This window comes from Lycium ferocissimum, chromosome 8 (genome assembly GCF_029784015.1).
Source record: "Lycium ferocissimum isolate CSIRO_LF1 chromosome 8, AGI_CSIRO_Lferr_CH_V1, whole genome shotgun sequence".
Classification (NCBI taxonomy): domain Eukaryota; kingdom Viridiplantae; phylum Streptophyta; class Magnoliopsida; order Solanales; family Solanaceae; genus Lycium; species Lycium ferocissimum.
The window spans coordinates 42546042-42566837 of NC_081349.1; the positions used below are offsets into that span (position 1 = coordinate 42546042).

General features: G+C 33.8%; 3 protein-coding genes across 3 annotated transcripts; 2 read left to right on the forward strand and 1 right to left on the reverse strand.

Annotated features, from left to right (window-relative positions):
• The first annotated feature begins 434 nt into the window (after window positions 1–434).
• On the forward strand, window positions 435–2063 carry LOC132066968 (mitogen-activated protein kinase kinase kinase 18-like). The gene has a single exon (XM_059460151.1). It carries the CDS (start codon window positions 565–567, stop codon window positions 1768–1770), a length of 1206 nt encoding a protein of 401 aa, XP_059316134.1. The 5' UTR covers window positions 435–564; the 3' UTR covers window positions 1771–2063.
• Window positions 2064–7238: 5175 nt separating this feature from the next.
• LOC132066970 (mitogen-activated protein kinase kinase kinase 17-like) lies at window positions 7239–8590 on the forward strand. Its single transcript, XM_059460152.1, has one exon. It carries the CDS (start codon window positions 7340–7342, stop codon window positions 8450–8452), a length of 1113 nt encoding a protein of 370 aa, XP_059316135.1. The 5' UTR covers window positions 7239–7339; the 3' UTR covers window positions 8453–8590.
• A 2089-nt stretch (window positions 8591–10679) lies between these two features.
• Window positions 10680–17643, reverse strand: LOC132066971 (uncharacterized). Its single transcript, XM_059460153.1, has 2 exons — window positions 17227–17643; window positions 10680–11588 (listed from the first exon to the last, which is right to left on the reverse strand). Exons 1-2 carry the CDS (start codon window positions 17528–17530, stop codon window positions 11080–11082), a joined length of 813 nt encoding a protein of 270 aa, XP_059316136.1. The 5' UTR covers window positions 17531–17643; the 3' UTR covers window positions 10680–11079.
• Between the last annotated feature and the right edge of the window lie 3153 nt (window positions 17644–20796).

The window sequence follows — 20796 nt, forward strand, 5'->3', positions numbered from 1 at the left end:
TTGGCCATAAGAATTATTCACTTTATTCCGGATTTTTTTTTTCACTTTTTTTTTCACTTTTCAAATAAGGCCATGTTTAATTCCTAATACAACTCAAGTTGTATTCTAATACTAAAAACTCAAAAAACTTATTTTTCAAAATTTTTCACTTTTTTCACTTTTTTACAACTACATTTCACCAAAAACTACAATTTCAAAAATTATGGCCAAACACAATTCCAATTCCAAAATTTCAAAAAAAATGAATTTTTTTTTTGTTTCTATGGACAAACGGGACCTAAGTTACCGATTTTCACTTCCTCATTCTACAGTTTGCCACGTGGCGGCAACCCAATTCGCCAAGTAATTGATGTCCTCCAACCTACTCAAAGCTGACAAAAGGCCCACAAGCATTTGTCCACGTTAAAGCGATCGTCAAACTTTTAAGTCTTTAAGAGAAAAAGAGGCCACCTAAGCCTTACCAAACTTATTTGGACATTCACTATATAAATTAAACCTCTTTGTAACAGAACATCTCCAAAACTTTTTTCACTTACTAGCTAGCTCCTACCAATTTTCTCCAAAATGGACTGGACCAGAGGCCACAATATAGGCCACGGCTCTACAGCTGTCGTCTCGATCGCGATGTCACGCTGCTCCGGTGAAATTTTTGCTGTCAAGTCCACGGAGCTGTCTCGGTCCGAATTCTTGCAAAATGAGCACCAAATTCTGTCAACATTGAACTCCCCTTACGTAGTTGACTACAAGGGGTACGATGTAACCAGAGAGAACAACAAGGTGATGTTCAATCTTATGATGGAGTACATGCCCAATGGGACACTCATCGATGAAATTCGTAACCAAGGTGGTCGACTCAACGAGCAGTTGACTGGATATTACACGAAGCAAATTGTTAAAGGACTAGACTACCTACATTCGAAAGACATAGTGCATTGTGACATTAAGGGACATAACATTTTGTTAGGTAAAACTGGTGCTAAAATTGCAGATTTCGGTTGTTCTAAGCAGGTTGAGCCAGCAGAGTTGGATTCTTTCGCCGTGCCAATTGGTGGCACACCTATGTACATGGCACCAGAAGTGGCTAGTGGGGTAGGCCAGGGGTTTCCAGCTGATATATGGGCTTTAGGATGCACAATTATAGAAATGGTCACTGGTGGCTCACCCTGGACTAATGTTAACAACCTTGCTTCTCTGCTTTATCATATTGCATGTTCTGGCCAAACACCAGAAACCCCAAAGTCTTTGTCTTCACAAGCAAGAGATTTTTTAAGCAAATGCTTGATAAGAAATCCAAAACAGAGATGGTCTGCTAAACAGCTCCTTAATCATCCGTTTCTTGAGGAATTAGAATCATATGACAAGTCAAATGAAGAATTTATCACAATTTCACCAACAAGCATTCTTGATCAAGGCATTTGGAATTTTGTGGAGGAATCAGAAAGCATTGATGATTCAACACAAAATATTAGTCCAATGGATTTACCTCTTCAAAGGGTAAGAAATTTGGGTTTGCATTCAGGAAAGTCAGGTTGGAGATGGGATGAGAGTTGGATCACTGTTAGAAATTCCAATGATGATGGAAATGTAACTTGTGGGATGACAGATTTTAGTAGTACACATGGAATGGAGCTGGAAAGCTGTTTTGGTAGTGATATGGTTGACATAAATTGCAAAGATAACATTATTTCTTGTAGGATACAACATAGAGCTGTAACTAGCAATCTCAATTTTGACACATATATAAGAACCTCAGTAAATAAAGTTCATTGATCCAGTGTATATAAATGTCTCTGTGTTTCATCTTCGTTGACATACTTTTGCGTACTTCCTTTTTTTTTTTTCTTTTAATTTTATTTTATTTGCTCGCTTTCACATACCGATCGAAAAACACAGGTAACAACTACTACACTATATCAAATCACATAAAACCTAATAACTACAATAGGTTAAAGTATGTAATAACCCAAAATTTTGTACATCATCAGTAAATACAAGTTAAATTATTTTCACGGGTTTGAGGGGGGTGCGGGAGGGTAGGGAAGGTTTGAAGAGCGAGGAGGAGATAATTCAAGTATTATGTGGAATTCTTTGAGTGTGAGAGTGTGAACCTTCATCTTTTACCACTAATCTTGTGTTCAAGTCCTGCAAATTGAAAAAATTCTAGTATAATGCATTCCTCCTTTAATTGGTCTTATGTGAAGTGACTCCAAATTAATTAAAATTCCAAAATGATACCAGAAATAGGGCGGCAAACAAAAAAAGTCTACTAATCACCAACTTTGTAAAGTGACGCATTTCTTGATCACGTGCTAATGCGATAGAGAGTGAAAAAGATATATGTACAGTACTGTAAATATAATGGGATGACTTATGTTTTGACGAATGCTTATGTAAGACTTAAAAAGTTAGACGCCATAATTTTGCTCAACTTATCAAAACTAACTTAAGATTGACATATATAATAATTTCAAACTCCCTGTAGTTGTAATAATTATAAGTTTGATGGTTTGCACATTACGACTAAGCTCATCTATCTAATTGGATTGGATTGGATATTGTTGGTGGTGTTAGTAGAGTGAATTGGTGCAATTAGTTGCAGCTTCTTTTAACCACCGTTCACTTTTTCTTTTTAACTCCCTTATCTGAACTACTTTTTTAAACAAACTCCTTATGCTTGAATTCAACAATCTTAATATTTTTATTTTTTAACAATAAGAAACACAAACCGACTATTCCTGTTAAATAATTGACACTCTTTTGACTTTATAAAAGTATGCAACGCATGGTTGGCCTGCGTGTATTTTTGTGCTTATTGAAAAAGAAAATCTTACACTTGCTCTAATTAATTATAGAAGCAACCTTGGAAAGAAAAAATCGAAGTTTTCACTTTACCTATGTGATCAAATGTATTTGACGAACCATTAGGAAAAAGAGAGTTGATTACTGCCCCTCAATGAACTGTGTGATTATTTCTCCAGCATGGCCGGTATTCTTTTCTTATACAACTAATGGAATGAAGGATGATAAAATGACGTCAAATCACTTTTCCTTACAATTGAGACCCTAAGGGATTTTAGAATTAATACTTCACTGTTCTCTAAGTCATACCCTTAGATTAATATTTTCTTCAAATATTACCACAACATTTCAACGCACCTCACTTCAATTAAACCATTAAAAAAGTTGATTAGCTCATTGGGAGATAGTATTCCCGTCTATTTTAACTTGTCCTCTATGCTAAAAATAGACGTCCTTTTACTTGTTCAGTTTATAAAATTAATATAGAGTTTAATACTCCCTTGTTCAGTTTATAAAATCAATATAGAGTTTAATACTCCCTCCGTTCACTTTTACTTGTTCACTTTAGACTTTTTACGCTGCTTAAGAAATAATAAATGGAGTACATAATTTACCAATGTACTCATATTAATTGATGCATATTTTTATTGGATTTGAAAAATGATTTGAAGTGAGTAATTAATACTATGGGTAAAACAGAAAAAAAAATTGTCTTCTCTTGATATGCTAAAAGTGACAAATAAAAGTGAACATCTATTTTTAGAATAATGACAAGTAAAAGTGAACAAAGGGAGTACTTAGTTCCTAATTTACCTATAATCACTTATCAATGCATTTCCCAAAACACTGACAAGTAAAAATGGACGGATGGAGTACCATTATATTTTATTTCTTTTAGGAAGAGTGTGGTGGTTTAATTATAATTTGGATTACTGACACGATAGAACTCCACGTTCCATTTCTCTTCACTCCACACGCCCACCCACTGCATAATTATATATTCCATGTTCCTAAGTTAACTAAGAAAACGAAATAAAATATTCATAACGTGCCTTGCTCGTGGCCAAAGTCTGGTAATCTGTTGTGCTTCATCCATCTCGATTTTTATTTTATTCAATAACAAAACCAATGTCAATATTAGATAATTAACAATAGAAGATTGAAAGTCATATTCAATTGTTTTCTTATGGTTATCTATCGGTTTTATGTTCTTCACTGACTTTTTAATGTAAAACAAATCCAAAAAAGTAAGCGAATACTAGGTTCGCATTACTTTGGTCTTTGGACGATAACTTTGAAACATTTTATTACTCGGACTATTAGATATTTCTTCAAAGCCAAATTGTCTTAGCGCTATGGTAAAATAACTACTACTGTCACTACTAGAAATAAAGGTTTTTTTCACCGATATTCAGTGGAAAATGATCTTTGTAAAACATGATTTTCCCACCTCAGCCGAACCTGCTCACTGAAAAAACGCATGGTGGAAAACAGGTTTCCGTTGAAACGCTGGGAAACTTCCTAGTTTTTCCGTGTGAAAACACTACTATTCAGGTTTTTCCCACCGATATTTAGTGGGAAATAGCCACTAGTGGGAAAACGCATTAGTGGGAAATAGCCACTGAACATTTATCAGTCGGAAATGATCAGTGGAAAAATAGAGAGTTTTTAGTAGTGGGAGTAATTATTTTAGTTGTACTTTCACTTAGATGCCTAAACATATAGTCAACAAAATCCCAATCTATTGGTACTATTGGATGCCGTAAATGATTTCAAGTTGTCAATATATTTAGGTTGTTCGTTCCATAGAGGGTTGTTTCCGACCCCAATAGGTGGGTCACAATTTGAATTGTTCTTTGTGTGTCACAATTTGAATTGTTCTTTGTATAGGAACTGTCTACATAGATACAACTCTATTAGTGTTACTAGTGATGGACAAAACACGAAAATGTTGGGCGTTTTAAAGTTGTGTGAGCTTAGTCTCAAAGAGAACATTATATAAGTTACATACAAATTCAAGTGTAGAATTAAAAAGAAATTAATTGATGAAGGCATTAGCTCATTGGGTATATTTGATTGCTTGAGGTTTCGTGTTGTTCATCGTTCTTTTGCTCATCAAGAAAAGATTACAAGGAGGCTAATTATTTAAACTAAAATGGTTACATTGATTAAGAAAAAAAAAATACATAACTCGTGGTTGGAGAGTCTGCCTTAACCATCAGCTGACTTACAAGCCACGCCTTAATTAATACATGGGTTGCATGGAAATAATGGAGTGAAATTAACTATACTCATTCTATTTTTTGTTTATATAATATACGCTTGTGTAATTTAAGTAGCATTTTGCACCCACCTAACTTTTGGTACTGCTACGATTAAGTGATTAGGTAATCTTTAAATTTTTGGCTTTTACTTTGAAACTAAATCCCATTTATACTTGGTCTGAACTGCATAATCTCATGAATCATCGAGTCTTTGAACGCAAGTTGTGCCCGAAGCCATTAGGCTAAAGCCACATTTGCCTGGGCGTCACGCATCGCGTCGCAAAAGAGGAAAAAAAAAAAAAAAAACTTCACTTTTACATTTTTGTTATTTAAGTATTCTCTAAACAGACAACTTGTTTCTTTTTCCTAATTTTTATCCGTTTTTCAATTGTCCTTGATGGAACAACTCAAAATCCAAATGTAATATTATTAATTTGAAGTCAACGGTCGTCACTGTTGCCCAGTTAATTTTAATTATTATTATTGTCTGTTTTACGTCTGTTACTTTAAAGAAATATAGTTTTTACACTTGACAGTTCCATTTTCTTTTTCGAAAATTTATTGTTTTGATTACTGCTAAATTTATTTAAAACACAAAGAACAGTCTGGCAGTCCATTGCAAGCAATTACTGAAAAAAAAATTCTTTTTTTTTTTTTTTGGTTTCGAAAAGCCATCACCGAAATCAAAGTAAAGTTAGGTAAATTTGTCTAAGCAAGATTTTGTAATTTCTGATGGTTCAATTAAAAGAAAAAATTCAAGGGATTTTTCTAAATTATGTGCCTCTTATAAAAGGAAATTAAAACAAAATGTGAGCTAAGCAGCTGATCATGGTATATGAGGTATGATTTTGATGCAATTTTGTAAAAAGCCAAAACACTTGGCCACGTTGGAGGATTGTCAAAGTCTTGATTTAGAAGTTACCAACCACTACTACCAGCCAATTTGGTCACTGTTTTGAAATGGTTAAAAATTAAACCTCAAGTTTTTCCAAGTACATAATCTTTGGCATGATGAAAAAGCAATTCCATTTATTAGTTCTAGAAGGTCATTAAGGTATTCATGGATCTTGAATAAACGTAATTTTAAGAAAGAAATTTTCATGTCATATCAGCAGTTAATTAATCCCTTCTATTGAATGCCTTCATTTCTACTTCACTAAATTGACCATTAAGCCTTTTCTTAATTGATTTTGGGTCTAAATAGCATCAGGGTGAACATTTTGATTTACTCATTCTTAGAGCATAATTATCTCTTTTTTCTTGTGTCATTCAAAATCGTTAGTCAATATTGCAAGAAAAGTGCTTTTTCTCTTCTCTCTCAAACTATTGTCTTATATCTTTCGTCATAGCTAAAATGCTTTTAAGGGGTAGAGAAGAGTGATTTTGCATGACATATAAGAAAATTTTCAATGCAGACCAAATAAACAGCATCACTTGATCATTATCATGCTTGCTAGTTGTCCCCTTTTATATATATATATATATATATATATATATATATATATATATATATAATTATTATAGTATTAAGTCTTTTTTTTGTTAATTTGATTGACTTTTTGGTTGTTTTTCTCTAAAAAGTTTTAACATCTATGGTAAATTTTGTTCAAAATACATGTGAACCGTAATCCACTTCAAATGAAGAAATTCAGAATGTTGTTTCCTGATAATTCAATTGGTGCAATTCCAAATTCACTTAATTTAACTACCTATCAAGAAATGGATAAAACTTGTAACCGATGTTTACATCAATTAATGAATACATGACATGTCTTCAAATACACTATTATCATTAATTCAATCATAATTAGTTAATACACATTCTCACCTTAATTTATCGGGTAACTATAATAAATTAGTATGATTTAGACGTAAACAATGCAAGTAAATCTTTACCCAAAAGTGGAATAACCCCAAGAAAGAAAAACCCAATAGCACAGCCATTTTGTTGGTCCAATCCAATCTACCCCTCCAACTTGTTTTTGAAAGATAATTGGAATTCAATTACCCATTTTCACTTCCACATTCCATAATTTGCCACGTGGCACCAACCTAGTAGGCCACGTCATGGTTGTCCTCCGGCCTACCCAAAGCTGCCTAAAAACCACAAGCAATTGGCCACATATTAAAAGAACCAAACTTTTCAAGTCTTTTAAGAGGAAAAAATGCAACCTAAGCCTTACCAAACTAATTTAGACATTCACCATTATATAAACCTCTTTTGTAGCAGAACATGTCCTAGACTTGTTACACTTCCTAACTTGCTCCTACCAAAAATGGACTGGACCAGAGGCCACACTATTGGCAACGGCTCTACAGCTGTCGTCTCGGTCGCCATGTCACGCTCCTCCGGTGAGATTTTTGCTGTCAAGTCCACAGAGCTATCTCGGTCCCAATTCTTGAAAAAGGAGCACAAAATTTTGTCAACATTGGACTCTCCTTACGTAGTTGACTACAAGGGCTACGATGTAACCAGAGAGAACAACAAGGTATTGTTCAATCTTAAGATGGAATACATGCCCGATGGGACCCTCACCGATGAAATTAGGAAACAAGGAGGCCGGTTAGATGAGCAGTTGATCGGATATTACACGAAGCAGATTGTTCAAGGACTAGACTACCTACATTCGAAAGGCATAGTGCATTGCGACATTAAGGGATGTAACATTTTGTTAGGTAAAACCGGTGCTAAAATTGGAGATTTTGGTTGTGCTAGGCTTGTTGATCAGGCTAAATGGAACGGTGGCACGCCTATGTACATGGCACCAGAAGTGGCTCGTGGTGAAGAACAAGGATTTCCAGCTGATATATGGGCATTGGGATGCACTATTATAGAAATGGCCACTGGTGGCTCACCGTGGACTAATGTTAACAACCCTGCTTCCTTGCTTTATCATATTGCATTTTCTAGCCAAACACCAGAAATTCCAAATATTTTGTCATCACAAGCAAGAGATTTTTTAACCAAATGCTTGATAAGAAATCCAAAACAAAGATGGTCTGCTAAACAACTCCTTAATCATCCATTTCTTGAGGAGTCCAATTTATTATACAGCAAGGCAAATCAAGATTTCATCACAAATTCTCCAACAAGCATTCTTGATCAAGGCATTTGGAATTCAGAAACCAATGATGATTCAACACAAGAAATTAGTCCAATGGATTTAACTCTGCAAAGGGTAAGAAAATTGTATATGCAATCAAGAAAACCAGACTGGAAATTGGATGAAAGTTGGATCACAGTTAGAAATTGCAGTGAAGATTTGCCAACTTGCCAAGATAACATTTTTTATTGCAGTAGTTGTAGTATACAACAGAGAGCAATAATTAGCACTCTCAATTTTATCACACATAAAAGAGATTCACCAAATAAAAGTATACGTTCATAAATCTGTCTCCTCTCTCTTTTACCTTCCTTGGCTTACTTTTCTAATTTTGCATTTTGCATTTTGCATTTTCTCATTTGCACTTATAGCAGAAGATATTAGCACACAGAATTAAAATTCAACTTCCAAAATTGTATAAAATCTCTAACCTTTGTGTTACCTTTCCTGGTTTACTACCTCAAAATTTTGAAGAGCTAAATTCAATGGCAGAGCCATCCTTGTCAAAGAGGTATCAAATTGCACCCCTTAGGTGAAAAATGACACTGTATAGATAGGTACATTTTTTAATACATATATACTATATGTTGCATCATATTGACTTCTTCTTGTATTTACCTTTTTATATTTGACTCATTTTAGTGAAAATAAGGTTATGCAATTAGCTCTATTGTTTTCTCACCAGTCCACTCTCTTAACTCATTATCCAGTTATGCCATTTTTTAATTTCTTTCTCATTTTGCTTTAAATCTTCTTAAATATAATTTTACTTACAACTACCCTTTATTTATATTTAAAACAAAATATGTGTCTGTTGGGCACAAATCGTTAATATACCATATTTAACAAAAGTAGTCACCAGAATAAAAGAAATCAAAACATGAGACATGCTTCATAAATTCCACCCAGGATGATAAGTCGGTCATGTCCTATGTATACTTACCCAAAGCTTGCAAAGATTTTATATTATTTGACATTTTAGAAAGCAACAAGTCATTTATAAAAGAAATTCAAATCTATCCTTATTATTTTAATTAGTGAAGTTTTAACTTATATGCAAGGAAAATAAGGAGTAGTTTAGTGTTGAGACAAATAATCTTCGGATTAAGACTATGAAGTACATTTAATTTCCAGAAATGTGAAAAAGGAATAAAGACAAATAACATGAACCAGAATTACTGCATTATTAAGTTCTCCCACCCTTTGTGCTGGGTGAATATTTACTTTTTTATGCATTTATTATTTGTGTAGGGGGTCTGCTGTTTATGTCAAACCACTCATAGTGTTTTAATTAATCATTAATAGTCAGTTTAATCAGTATCTATTTTGGCATATGCTTCCAAATGCATTTATTTTTAGTCTTTCATTATCTCTGGATAAGAAAAACGTAACGGAATAGAACTGGTGATCCAACTACATATTTTATTGTCAATACTTCCGTGGTCATACCAAAAGAAAAATAAAAGCCTTAATTGAATAGAAATTTGACACCATCCAACCTAACGATATTTGCCCTGCCTAATCTTTTTTTGGTACCATTACAAAGTCATAATATACACGTCACAAATAATATGCAATTATCTTGAGAGATTTGGTTTTGGAGTCTATTACAAATGTTAATTAATTATATCACCCTTCTCATCAAAAGAGATCAGTAAAAGATTTAGCACATGAGATGTATAATAAAACATAAGAGATCTTGGTATGATTATTTTCTTCTATTCAAATAGTAAGTGAACATAGGAGATCGTTTTCTCCGATCCTGAAGAGTAGATTTTTTTATTTTTTTATTTTTTAAAGAGGGATTTACTTCTGCCAAAAGATACACATAATCACATTTTGTTGGGCTAATGCTATCTCAACCTCTCCACCTACTCATGGGAAAAGTAGAAAATATAATAGGGACCAGCCAAAGGGTTGGTACAGAAGTACAGTAGTTTATTCGAGTGAACTAAGTAATAAGGTTAAACTCCTTGTGAGAACATTCGATAAAATTGAAACTATACAAAAACAAATTACATGAACAACGGTACCCTTCAAAGCTGAAGTCACATAGGCCCTTATAACCTCAGCTTAGCTTCCTTACAAAACCTTCTATAGTGAATCATTTGTGTTCAGAATACGGATCTAAACTTCAGGTGTGTTTGCTACAGAAAATGTTTTTCAATATTCCCATGTTTGGTTGATCAATATATTTTGAAAAACATTTTCTCTAGAAAAACGTCCTTAAAAATGAGGAAAAAGACTTCCCTAATGGAAGTAGGGAAAACAAATTGCATATATTATATTCCAAGTTCATTGTCTCCTTGCCTCCCACCCAACGACCCCAACCCCCATCCCTTGACCATCCCACCCTTCCACCTATAGTGTTTTGCTAGATTGCATACAAATGTTTTTGAGATAATAGTTGTTTGTTTACTTATCAAACACTATAAAATAAGTAAGAAAGCCACTTGTTTCCCAAGAAAACATTTTCCCTGGAAAATGTCTTCCTTCCATACCCAACACACCCTTAACAAAGTTCAGAGGCCCTTCAATAAGCCCTGTTATTTCTTGGACTTCAGTGGCATTTACCGATAAATATGATGCTTGTTTCTTTAAGCTGGACAAGTTCAGCCTGTGAGTATATGAATATAGCAACAAGGAAAATGAAGGATGCTTAATTGAGCTTGATGACACAGACAAATAATAAATGACTCTACAGGAAAGAAGCAAGGTGAAAACGTCGATTTTATTCACCTTTGGAGTAACCAATAAACAAACAAACCAAAAAAAAAAAAAAAAAATGAAGAAATAAAAGCTCAAGTCTATGTACGTCCAACTTTCGGTCATCAGTTCTCATTGGAGAATTTACAAAAGTTATACTTACATAGAAAAGCATCTTTCAGTGGAAGCAAGTTGGTTAGTTGTCGTCAACACTGATAAATTGGCCTACGGTGTCTGGGCGAGGACGATGATTGAGTGGCAGAGGAAAGGTACTCACCACAATCTGTCGCTGTCTCCATTACATTCTCAAAATCTACACATTTTCCACTATTCTCAAAATGAGACCATCCATTTGACTCATCAATTTTTTGGACCTCGTGGCTTATTGACTGCAACTGGTTCCGAAGTGTCTGATTGTAATCAAACAAACGATCATATTTAAGACGAAATTCATCAAATTGGTTCTTTAATTCCGATACAATAGCTCCTGCAGTCTGAGCCCTATTAGCTTTCATCTGGAAATCCATTTTCATTTTCTTCATTTTAGCTGTCAGGTCTGCAACCTCGGCCTGTAAAATCCTACGATGCTCCTCCATATGCAATCCCCTTTCCTGGAGCATTATTTCTTCAGTCTTGATAATCTTCCCAACAGAGATGTTCTCCATTATTACAGGGTGTACTTTGTCCAACATCATCCATGCAAATAGTGAAAATCCTGCAAATCGCAGGTTTAGCGTTAAAACCAAAGAAATTTGCAGAACACGTCTGATACGGATCAGTTGCTCGAGTATATGCATCTGCACAACCTAGATATATGTTAGGGCTTTTTCATTTTGGCCAGTTAGCCAAAATTAATTACGGGTGCTAGCTAATAGATACAAAACATATACAATGACATGTATATATTGTGCATACAATATGTATATTATATGTACATATTTATACTTAATATATGAAACCTATACATTTGCTTGCTATTATTCGTTTGAGTGGTCCAAAAATGTAATTATCCCTATATGTTACTCCTATTAGCAAACTCCAGCTTCAGTTTTAGGTAATCTTTTTCTGGAGGGACAGAAAAAAACTCAGCTACTATTTGCTTGGTTAATCAATGAGAAAATCAACAATTAATGGATCAATGTTTCTGTATGTATAAGACTGAACAATGAGAATCACATGCATTACTGGTGGATATGCGAGAAGCTACCTATAAGCTTCAAAGGTAATTTAGTAACTCATAGTACCAAAGGATACGACATGATTTCATTAAGAAACAAACTTTCGTGGACTTATTTGAAGAGAGATCTAGGGATAGTCAATTAACAAGAACCATATAAATGGCATCTGTTATGGTTAGGAGCTCAGTAGTTAAAGTAGTCGTGATATGCTCCCAATCCCACAAGACATTGGAGAAACGTTCAAAGAAATGGAGAAACCATCTATTTGAGGAAGAGGAATAGTTACCAAAGGGATGACAAAGCTAAACACTAGTTCCAAATGCTTGTGGAAGATGAAACACCACATCCCCCTGTGGGAATTTCATGTGCTCAAAGGTAGTTGATATGATTATAACTTGTAAATACTCGTAATAAATTTGGTGGCATTTGACCAGTTGAATGACAGGCTTCCAATAATTGTGAAGTTCATGGGCGCCTTGTTATTTATTAAGGAGCTAGTCACTTGAATTAAGTACAACAAACTTTATATTCAAAAGTAGTAAGATTTTAATCACATATATAGTTCGAAATTATGTTTGAAATTATAAAATCGAAATTAAAGAATGCAAAGTGTCACATGTATATGGTAGCATGTGTGCACAGGTGCATGTTACTTCCTTTTAATTTTCTCGACATTAAAATATTCTCTTTTGGTAAATATGTATCTCCAATCTTTGACTACTTATTCAAGGATGCGTAAAAATATACAGGAAGATTAGCAGCAATAATATGATACTAGATAATTAACAATTATAACTGTTGGAATATGGCAATACAATAGAACAGCAGAAGTTCGAAACCCGTGTTCTGAAATGCAGGATGGATGTATTGGCTAATGAATCGAATTACCTACTCAAAAAAAAAAAAAAGAAGGAAAAAACTAATCATGAAATAATGAACAAAAATGCACACGTCTACGTTATAAAATATATATCAATCGTGTGAAAGGTGGAGAGACAAATATACAGACTAATTCTGGAATAAGAGAGTGGAGGGCAGAGTTAAGCATGAAAGTTTTTGTAGCTAATTGAACGAATGGAGACATCGTCGATGTTAGAGTGAGATCTATTGAACCAAACTCTCCTTCTGTGAGCTACTTCTACCTCACCAAATAATAGAGATTACAGAAATGCAAATTAATTGCCAATGGAGTAAAAGCAAACAAATTATATTGTACAATTGATTGAGAGAGTGAGAGGTCCAGCTAAGAAAACCGAACGATCAGCTCATGTAATTATTAAGATTCAATAAGTGAATATGGATGTCTTTGTCATTGGAGTTATTATTATTTAAATACAAATTTAATATGTAATTAAATAAAGAATGTTTGAAAAGGCGAAGACTCCTGGTATCACTTTTCAAGACCTTTTTTTTTATAACCATAGTGTTTGGGCCAGCTTGCACGCATCTCAACTAATTATACGGGGTACCTGCTACCTCCCACCATCACAAAGTACCAATTAACTCTGTCCACCAAGGCTTGCACAGGGGGAAGAAATCAACTAGTGCTTTTGCACTTTTCAAGACTTTGAATGCATGGAAAATCTAATAAAACTTAAAAATGGCAACAAAAACTACCATTACATAATGCATTAGTGAGTAATGAAGAATCCATTGCTTTTTTTTTTTTTTTTTTTTTTTCAGAATGGTAACATAAAGAATCCATAGCTTTATTAAAGAATATTCTAGTCCATCAACTTTAGGGAGGTATTTTGGTCTCTTAAGATTTTAATTTACGGCTTCCCACTTTAATAATAGTTTAGATGATGAAGGAAAGATTGAGGAGCCTGGTCAAGTCGGATAGAATAGAGTAATATAGCAGAAACAAAAGATAGTTGTTCAGAGCTTTGCCGACAGTGTTGTTAAAAGGTTCAGAGCTTTGCCAACAGTGTTGTTAAAAGACCATCGTTTCGTCGCTTAAAGCGATAAAGTGATGCAAAGGGAGGAGTAATTGCTTCATCGGTGAAGCCATGCACTACCTAGTAATATGGGCTTCAAACAATGACCCACCAAGTGATCGGACAAGATGCAGTCGGTTCTTTGAATCTCAACATTGAAGAGTTGGACTAGTATCGGCATCATTCTATATTTGATGCTGAAATTTGTTAGTTTAATTGCAACTTGATAATTATTATAGTACTAAATTCATAGGAGTGGTACTCTTAATTTCTAATAAATTGTGTACTTCACCTCAGAGAAGTGTGTGCTTCACTCCAGCCTCATAGAGAAAAGCATTGTTTGTTGAAATTACTTTTTGCACTTTTCGCTTTAGAGAACACTATTTTCCGAGAATGTAAAGAGATGTTCAGTTAACTATGATAAAAGAAGGGGAAAGTGAGAATACGCATGAGGCTTGAGTTGTTAATCAGGCTAGATGGTGGAAAACCTTTCTTGGGTGTATAATACGCATGAGACTTGAGTTGTTAATCAGGCTAGATGGTGGAAAACCTTTCTTGGGTGTATATGGTGGACTATTTGGAAGGAAAGGAGCTCAAGATGCTTTTAAGGAATTAACAGCCCCATGCAGAGACTCAGGATGAATTGCCTACTCTTGTTTTATTTTTGGTGAAGAGAATTTTATAAATGACATGAATCTCTACTAGGCATTATAGAATTTTGTGAGAAGAACAAAGATTTACTCTAGGCGCTTTTTTCTTTCCTGTAAGCTGTTTTTCAAAAAAAGATAGCTCTCAGCGTAACCTTTGTGCTGAATATTTGTATAACAATGTAACCTTTCCCAAACAATGTTTTATGCATCGTTTGCATCCTTTCTGCTCTACTCAGGTAATATTAGAGAATTCACATATAGACTACTTTTTTAAGCTAGCTGTCAACAGTCAACCTAATGTAACTCTCAATAATTCAGGTTCGGGACTAACTTTGCTCTAGCGAAGCTCAGATAGGTAAAGTTAGCAATGAGTATTAAACCATGTTGTGTTAAGTAATTCTTTTTCTGAAAAGTAAATCTGGTTTCTTCTTTGAAGCATTTAGTTAGCAATAAGATTACTGTAGTTGAGAATTTATATGGTTCCCCAGGCTCGGGGAAGAAAAAGAGCCAGAGAGACAGACAAAGAGACCAAATGCTTACTATTTGATATACTGTAGAAGTAGAGAAGACAGATTTGGGAAAGAAGTAAAGGAACTAATTTGATTGCAAAAAGACAGCATATTGACCCCATTTGTTACTCGTCATAATATACCAACCATGCTTGAGCAGGGACTCATTTCTACTTATTTATTAGATACTGATTTGATAGGGAGTTCAAAATCTGCATCAAACTTCTAAGGTTGAAATCATGTTAAACAAGTTACGTTCATTTTTTCTTAATAAAAAAAGCGGATCAAGTTTGGGAGAAGACTAAAGAAGAACAGAGTAAATTAGCAGAAATATCATGTTTATTATTGTGGAATGCAACTAATGTAAGGTGAAAGTTAATAGTTCGACAAGATCATGGATGATAAAAAGAATAACGGTAGTATTAATGGTAATCATACTGCATTCTTAGAAGGTAAAATATGTGTTGGGAGCATTTCATTAAGCAGCTTATTGAGTCCTGAGGGTCATTTCCAGGCCTGAGGAGACGAAGGAAACTGAAGCTCAAAGATGGCTTCTAAGGTCCTTGCCCCAAAAGAATAAAGAAAAGAGAAGAAGATGCAAACTACTCCTACAACAAATAAAAACTACGCCTCAGTTTCAAATAAGTTGGGGTCGACTATATGAATTCTCACTAACTATATTTCTACATTTACATTCATTTCAGACCAATATTATACAATAAAAATGAAAAGGACAATAAGTTCCCCATAATTTCTACTGGAGTGAAAATCTCTAATAGGGCTAAAAGAATTCTAGAAAGCCAATACCTAAAGTACACGTACAAACATGACTAAAATATTTCCCAACTAATTAGCATTGTCTATAAAACTCTTTCTTTCATTGTGTCCTATCTTTCGCTAAATTTACCTGGATTCCAACAAATTGTAAGTATTTCAAGACGACTTCCTTCCATGTGAACTACCATATTTCACAGCCACAGACCAGTGCATCTAAAGGTCGACGTGATACATGGCCAAACCATCTCAAATGATCTTCTCTCATTATATCCTCTCTTTTTATGGTCCTTACTCCTTCTCTCATTTTATCCTCAATACGTGCTACTTGCACCTTCTGGAAAATGTGGTCATTTTATGTCTTACCTAATCTTATATGACCGCACATCCACTTTAGCATCCGTATTTCTGCGACACTCATCTTGTTGATGTGGTGGACTTTTCTAGCCCACCATTCGCTCTCATATAACATTGTTGGTCTTACCTTTCACTTTACAAGGCATCCTTCTATCAGATAACACTTCTCCATATCAACCACCCTTATAACTATACCAATCATTCAAATATATATGAATTCTATATACTAGTGCCTCTCCATTATCTCATTCTAATACTAAAAATTATTAGTTCTAAAAATAAAACACATTAGGGGTTCTGTAAAACTAGAGCAGTTCTCTAAATCTCACTTATCCCTACATATACACTATACAGTGTACTCAATATATATATTCCAAAAGCTGTTAATCAAGACATAAACTCTATATGCATTATGGAGCAGTACATTCAACAAGGCTTGTGTTCTCAATATATTCTTTCTTCACTGTTCCTTAACTTTTAGGGATCGTTTGGTTTGAAGACTAGTTATGCTGAGATTAGTTATATTAGGATTAGTTGTCCTGGGATTATTTCTTAGTGACTGTTTGGTTTGTTGTATTAAAATTAACATGCATTGCATAATTTCTAAGAAGTTGTTTGTTTACAAAAAAAAATACCCCCACCTTATTTAGTAGAAAAAGGAGTTGAGGGACCTTAGAGTATTTTTGTCATTTTCATTGTTTTATCCAGAAATAACTAATCGCGGTACTATTATTCCCCCATCTGGCAGGGATAACTTATCCCGGTACTATTTCTATTCCTGGTACAAATTATCTCATGATTAGTAACCAAACAAGGGATAAGGCAATGCTAAATTTTTATCCCATAACTATTTATGTTTGTCTAAACATACCAAACAACCCTTAGTTATAAAGAAATAGTAATATTGAACAGAGAGAAAAAAAAAAAAAACAAGAAATCAAGAATTACCCATGAGAGAAGCTTGAAGAATTAGGAAATTGAGAGCAACCCCATCATTCCAATTGATTGGTACATGAAAAATCCTGCAGCTATATATAATGGAAATAATGCTGTATACCAAGAACACCAAAAAGGTGAACATTAATATCCGTATACATATAATTAAAGGGCCATTTTTTTTGTTAAAGCGAGATAAAGCAAGAATAATTGGTTCTTGAAATAGGGTATGGAAGCATATCAGAAAGTACACAAGTATTATGCCTAAAAATAGTGAGGCAAGTATGAATAGTATAAGGTATGTGAAGAAGAACATGTTTTGTGCTATATTTTGTGATGTAGAAAAGAATTGTTTTGATTAAAAGGTACCATGGTGTTTATTATTAGTGAACTAGATGAAGGAATAGCACGCCAACAATCTCAATTTCAATATGATTCATTTATGTTTTGGGAAAAGGCTAAAAAATACCACCTCCTCCACTAAAATTTGGATCAAAAATATCCTTTCCGTTATTAAAGTTTTCAAATATACTCCTGTCTTAACAAAAATCTCCAACATAACCCGATTTCATTTTTAAATCTGCTCCATTTAAATTCGACCCAACTAAATAAATAACCCATATGGATTACTCGCTCCTGTGCCTAGTGGCTCCAGATGTAGTACTCGGGAACAAGTTGGTAGCATATGTGTTTTTTATGTAGTTGGGTCAGATTTAAATGGAGCGGTTTTAAAAATTAAATCGGGTTATGTTGGAGATTTCCATTAAGACAGGGGCATATTTGAAAACTTTAATGATGGAAGATATTTTTAACCCAAATTTATAATGGAGGATATTTTTAGCCCTATTCTCAAAGTAGAGGGGTTTTTTTTTACCCTTTTCCCTTTATGTTCCGACTACTAATGCAGTTCCTAATATTTTTCTTATGTTAATTAAAGTCAATTTTGTTTTTGCTTATTTCAATTTTTTTGTTGCATGCATTCACCGGGAACCGTAAAAGCACTAATATTTCCATTTTCTTTTGTGTTTTTTCCCCTTGATTTTGTTAGCATATGTAATATCCTTTTTTCTTTGTTGTTTGTTTTTCTAATAGAATGTATATTATGATAAATTATAAGCCCCAAACAGAGCTCAACAATTAATTGAACTAAATTTTGGCGAAATTAAATACAGTTCAAGTTCGGATATAGCTTGTTTGTGCTTTGTCTAAACTGCAATATTAGCTTTTATTATTTTAAGATTAGTCGAATCTTATACTCTTCAAGATTTACAATTATTTTTAATTTATCATCAACATAGATTAAACTATTATATTTAATAGGGAAAAGGGTCAAAAATACCGTCCTACTATTGAAAAAGGATCAAATATACCCTCCGTTTGAGTTTGGCAAAATTACCCTTATCGTTACACAATAGTATCAATAATACCCCTTACTAACGGAAAAGTGAAAAAACAGGATTTAGAACGCTTAAAGCTTGACTTTTCTTTTCTTCTCCACTTCCCAGTTCTCTCTCCACGTCTTTTATTCTGTTTGTAGTCCCTTTCTCTTTTCTTTATATCTTTCTTTCTCTTTTCTTGCCCCTCAATTCAAATCAATACAAGAGAAGACCTCCTAAATTCCATCTTTTTCACCAAAAATCTAACCCATTTTGCTTTATATGTGCAAACAAGTTCCAACCACCAGCACCTGTTGTATAAAAAAAAGTTATTTTTTTCTCAAAGCAAATATATCAAGAACTGGCATGATTATGCCATGGACGGGCTAAAATGCTATACTCAAATTATGCCATCTCATTGGCAGGAGGAAATATATATCGAGCAAAGGATATGTACAAATCTTGAATACTCTTGTCAAAAATTGTAAATCAATTACTCATTAATTTGACCAGTACTAAATCAATTACTCATTAATTCGACCACTACTGCACAAAATTGAGTTAGAATTTCAGTAGGTGCAAACTCAGTTTGACATATACACTGCACTAATTGTTCTAACGATAAATTTTGTGCTCTTGGTATCACTCCTACACGCTAGTTTTCTCCGCTCATTATCCTACATGCAAGTTCATGTTGACTTTTAAGCAAATTTATATGCAGTACGAGAAAATATTGAAAGGTTGCAATTTATCTTGATGGCTATGTTTCCACTTGCTGAAAAATAATACTTGAAGGACATTAAAGCTAGACAACCAAAACCAAAATTTGCTCAGACTAGTTCGTTATGCAATATTGATAGGAAATGACTTGGATGCAAATTCATTTACTTGACAACGTAATCAATCACACCGCACTTGTATACACATAATTAGTTAATGGCTGGTTTGTTTTAGGATACAACCGGCGGTCATGGGTGAAATTTGAGAGTAGATAAAGCAAAATGGGTTCAATTTTGTGGAAAGAAAGATGGATTTCTAATAGAATTTTTTCTGGATTTGACTTGATTTGAATCAAGAGGTAAGTAATGAACAAAGAAGATGAAGAAGAAGAAGAGATAGGGAATGGGTGGGCAGCGGACAGAATGAGAGAGGAGGCATGGAGAGAGAACTGGAAAGGGGAGAACAAAAGAAAAGTCAACCTTACCTGTTTTTTCACTTTTCCGTTAGTCAAGGGTATTATTGATCCTATTATGTAACGGTAAGGGTAATTTTACGTCCAAACTCAAACGGAGGGTATATTTGATCCTTTTTCAATAGTAGGAGGGTATTTTTGACCCTTTTCCCTATTTAATATCGTCCTTAATATACATTTGGGGCGTCAAATGTTTTGAATAAATTCATGATATTGGTTTTTGTGAATTTGAAATGTAAAGCTAGTCTTAAACTTATTACTCCTATAATATAATATAATATAATATAATACTATAAAAAGAAAAAAGAAGCAAAGGAAAAGTGAAATAAATAGCTGGTCAGTGAAAGGTGTAATTATGTGGAGTTAGAGTATACAGTACAAAAGAAAACATCTTCCAAATTCATGTCACGTAGCACCGAAAAGACAGGTATGACTTTTGAATGTCTAATGAATGATGGATAACAAGCAAAAGGACAATGTAGTCAACTCACTCAAAATTTAATATAGTAGCTACAGTAGAATTCATTTTCAACCAACCATATTATTTCATTTTAACTAAAATGGCCAAATTACCCTAAATGTCAAAGCAGTTATGTTGACCTCCTCTGTGCTTATTCGCATTTATAGTATAGTAGAATAGAAATCAAGAAGTTGCATTTGATAATTGACAATTGGTCATCCAAAGATTACCCTCTTTTTTTTTTTTTTTGTCCTTTTTTTGTTTTGGATTCCCTACTCTCCGAGGGGGGGAACTTTTTCCATCTTTTTTTTTTTTTTTTTTTTTTTTTTAACTTTTACCTATTGCAAGGTGTTTGTTTTAAAAAATTAATGAAATTTTATTTCTGAAAAGCATATAGATCTTTTTCCAAAAAATAAATAAATAAATCAAATACCATTAGAGAAAAATTACAAAAGTTGAAAGACACTTTTTTTCATCCCTCCCGAGGAATAAGAGCTCCCTCTTGCTTCCTCGGTGACTTTGGTGACTCGAACTCATATTAAATAGTTATTTTA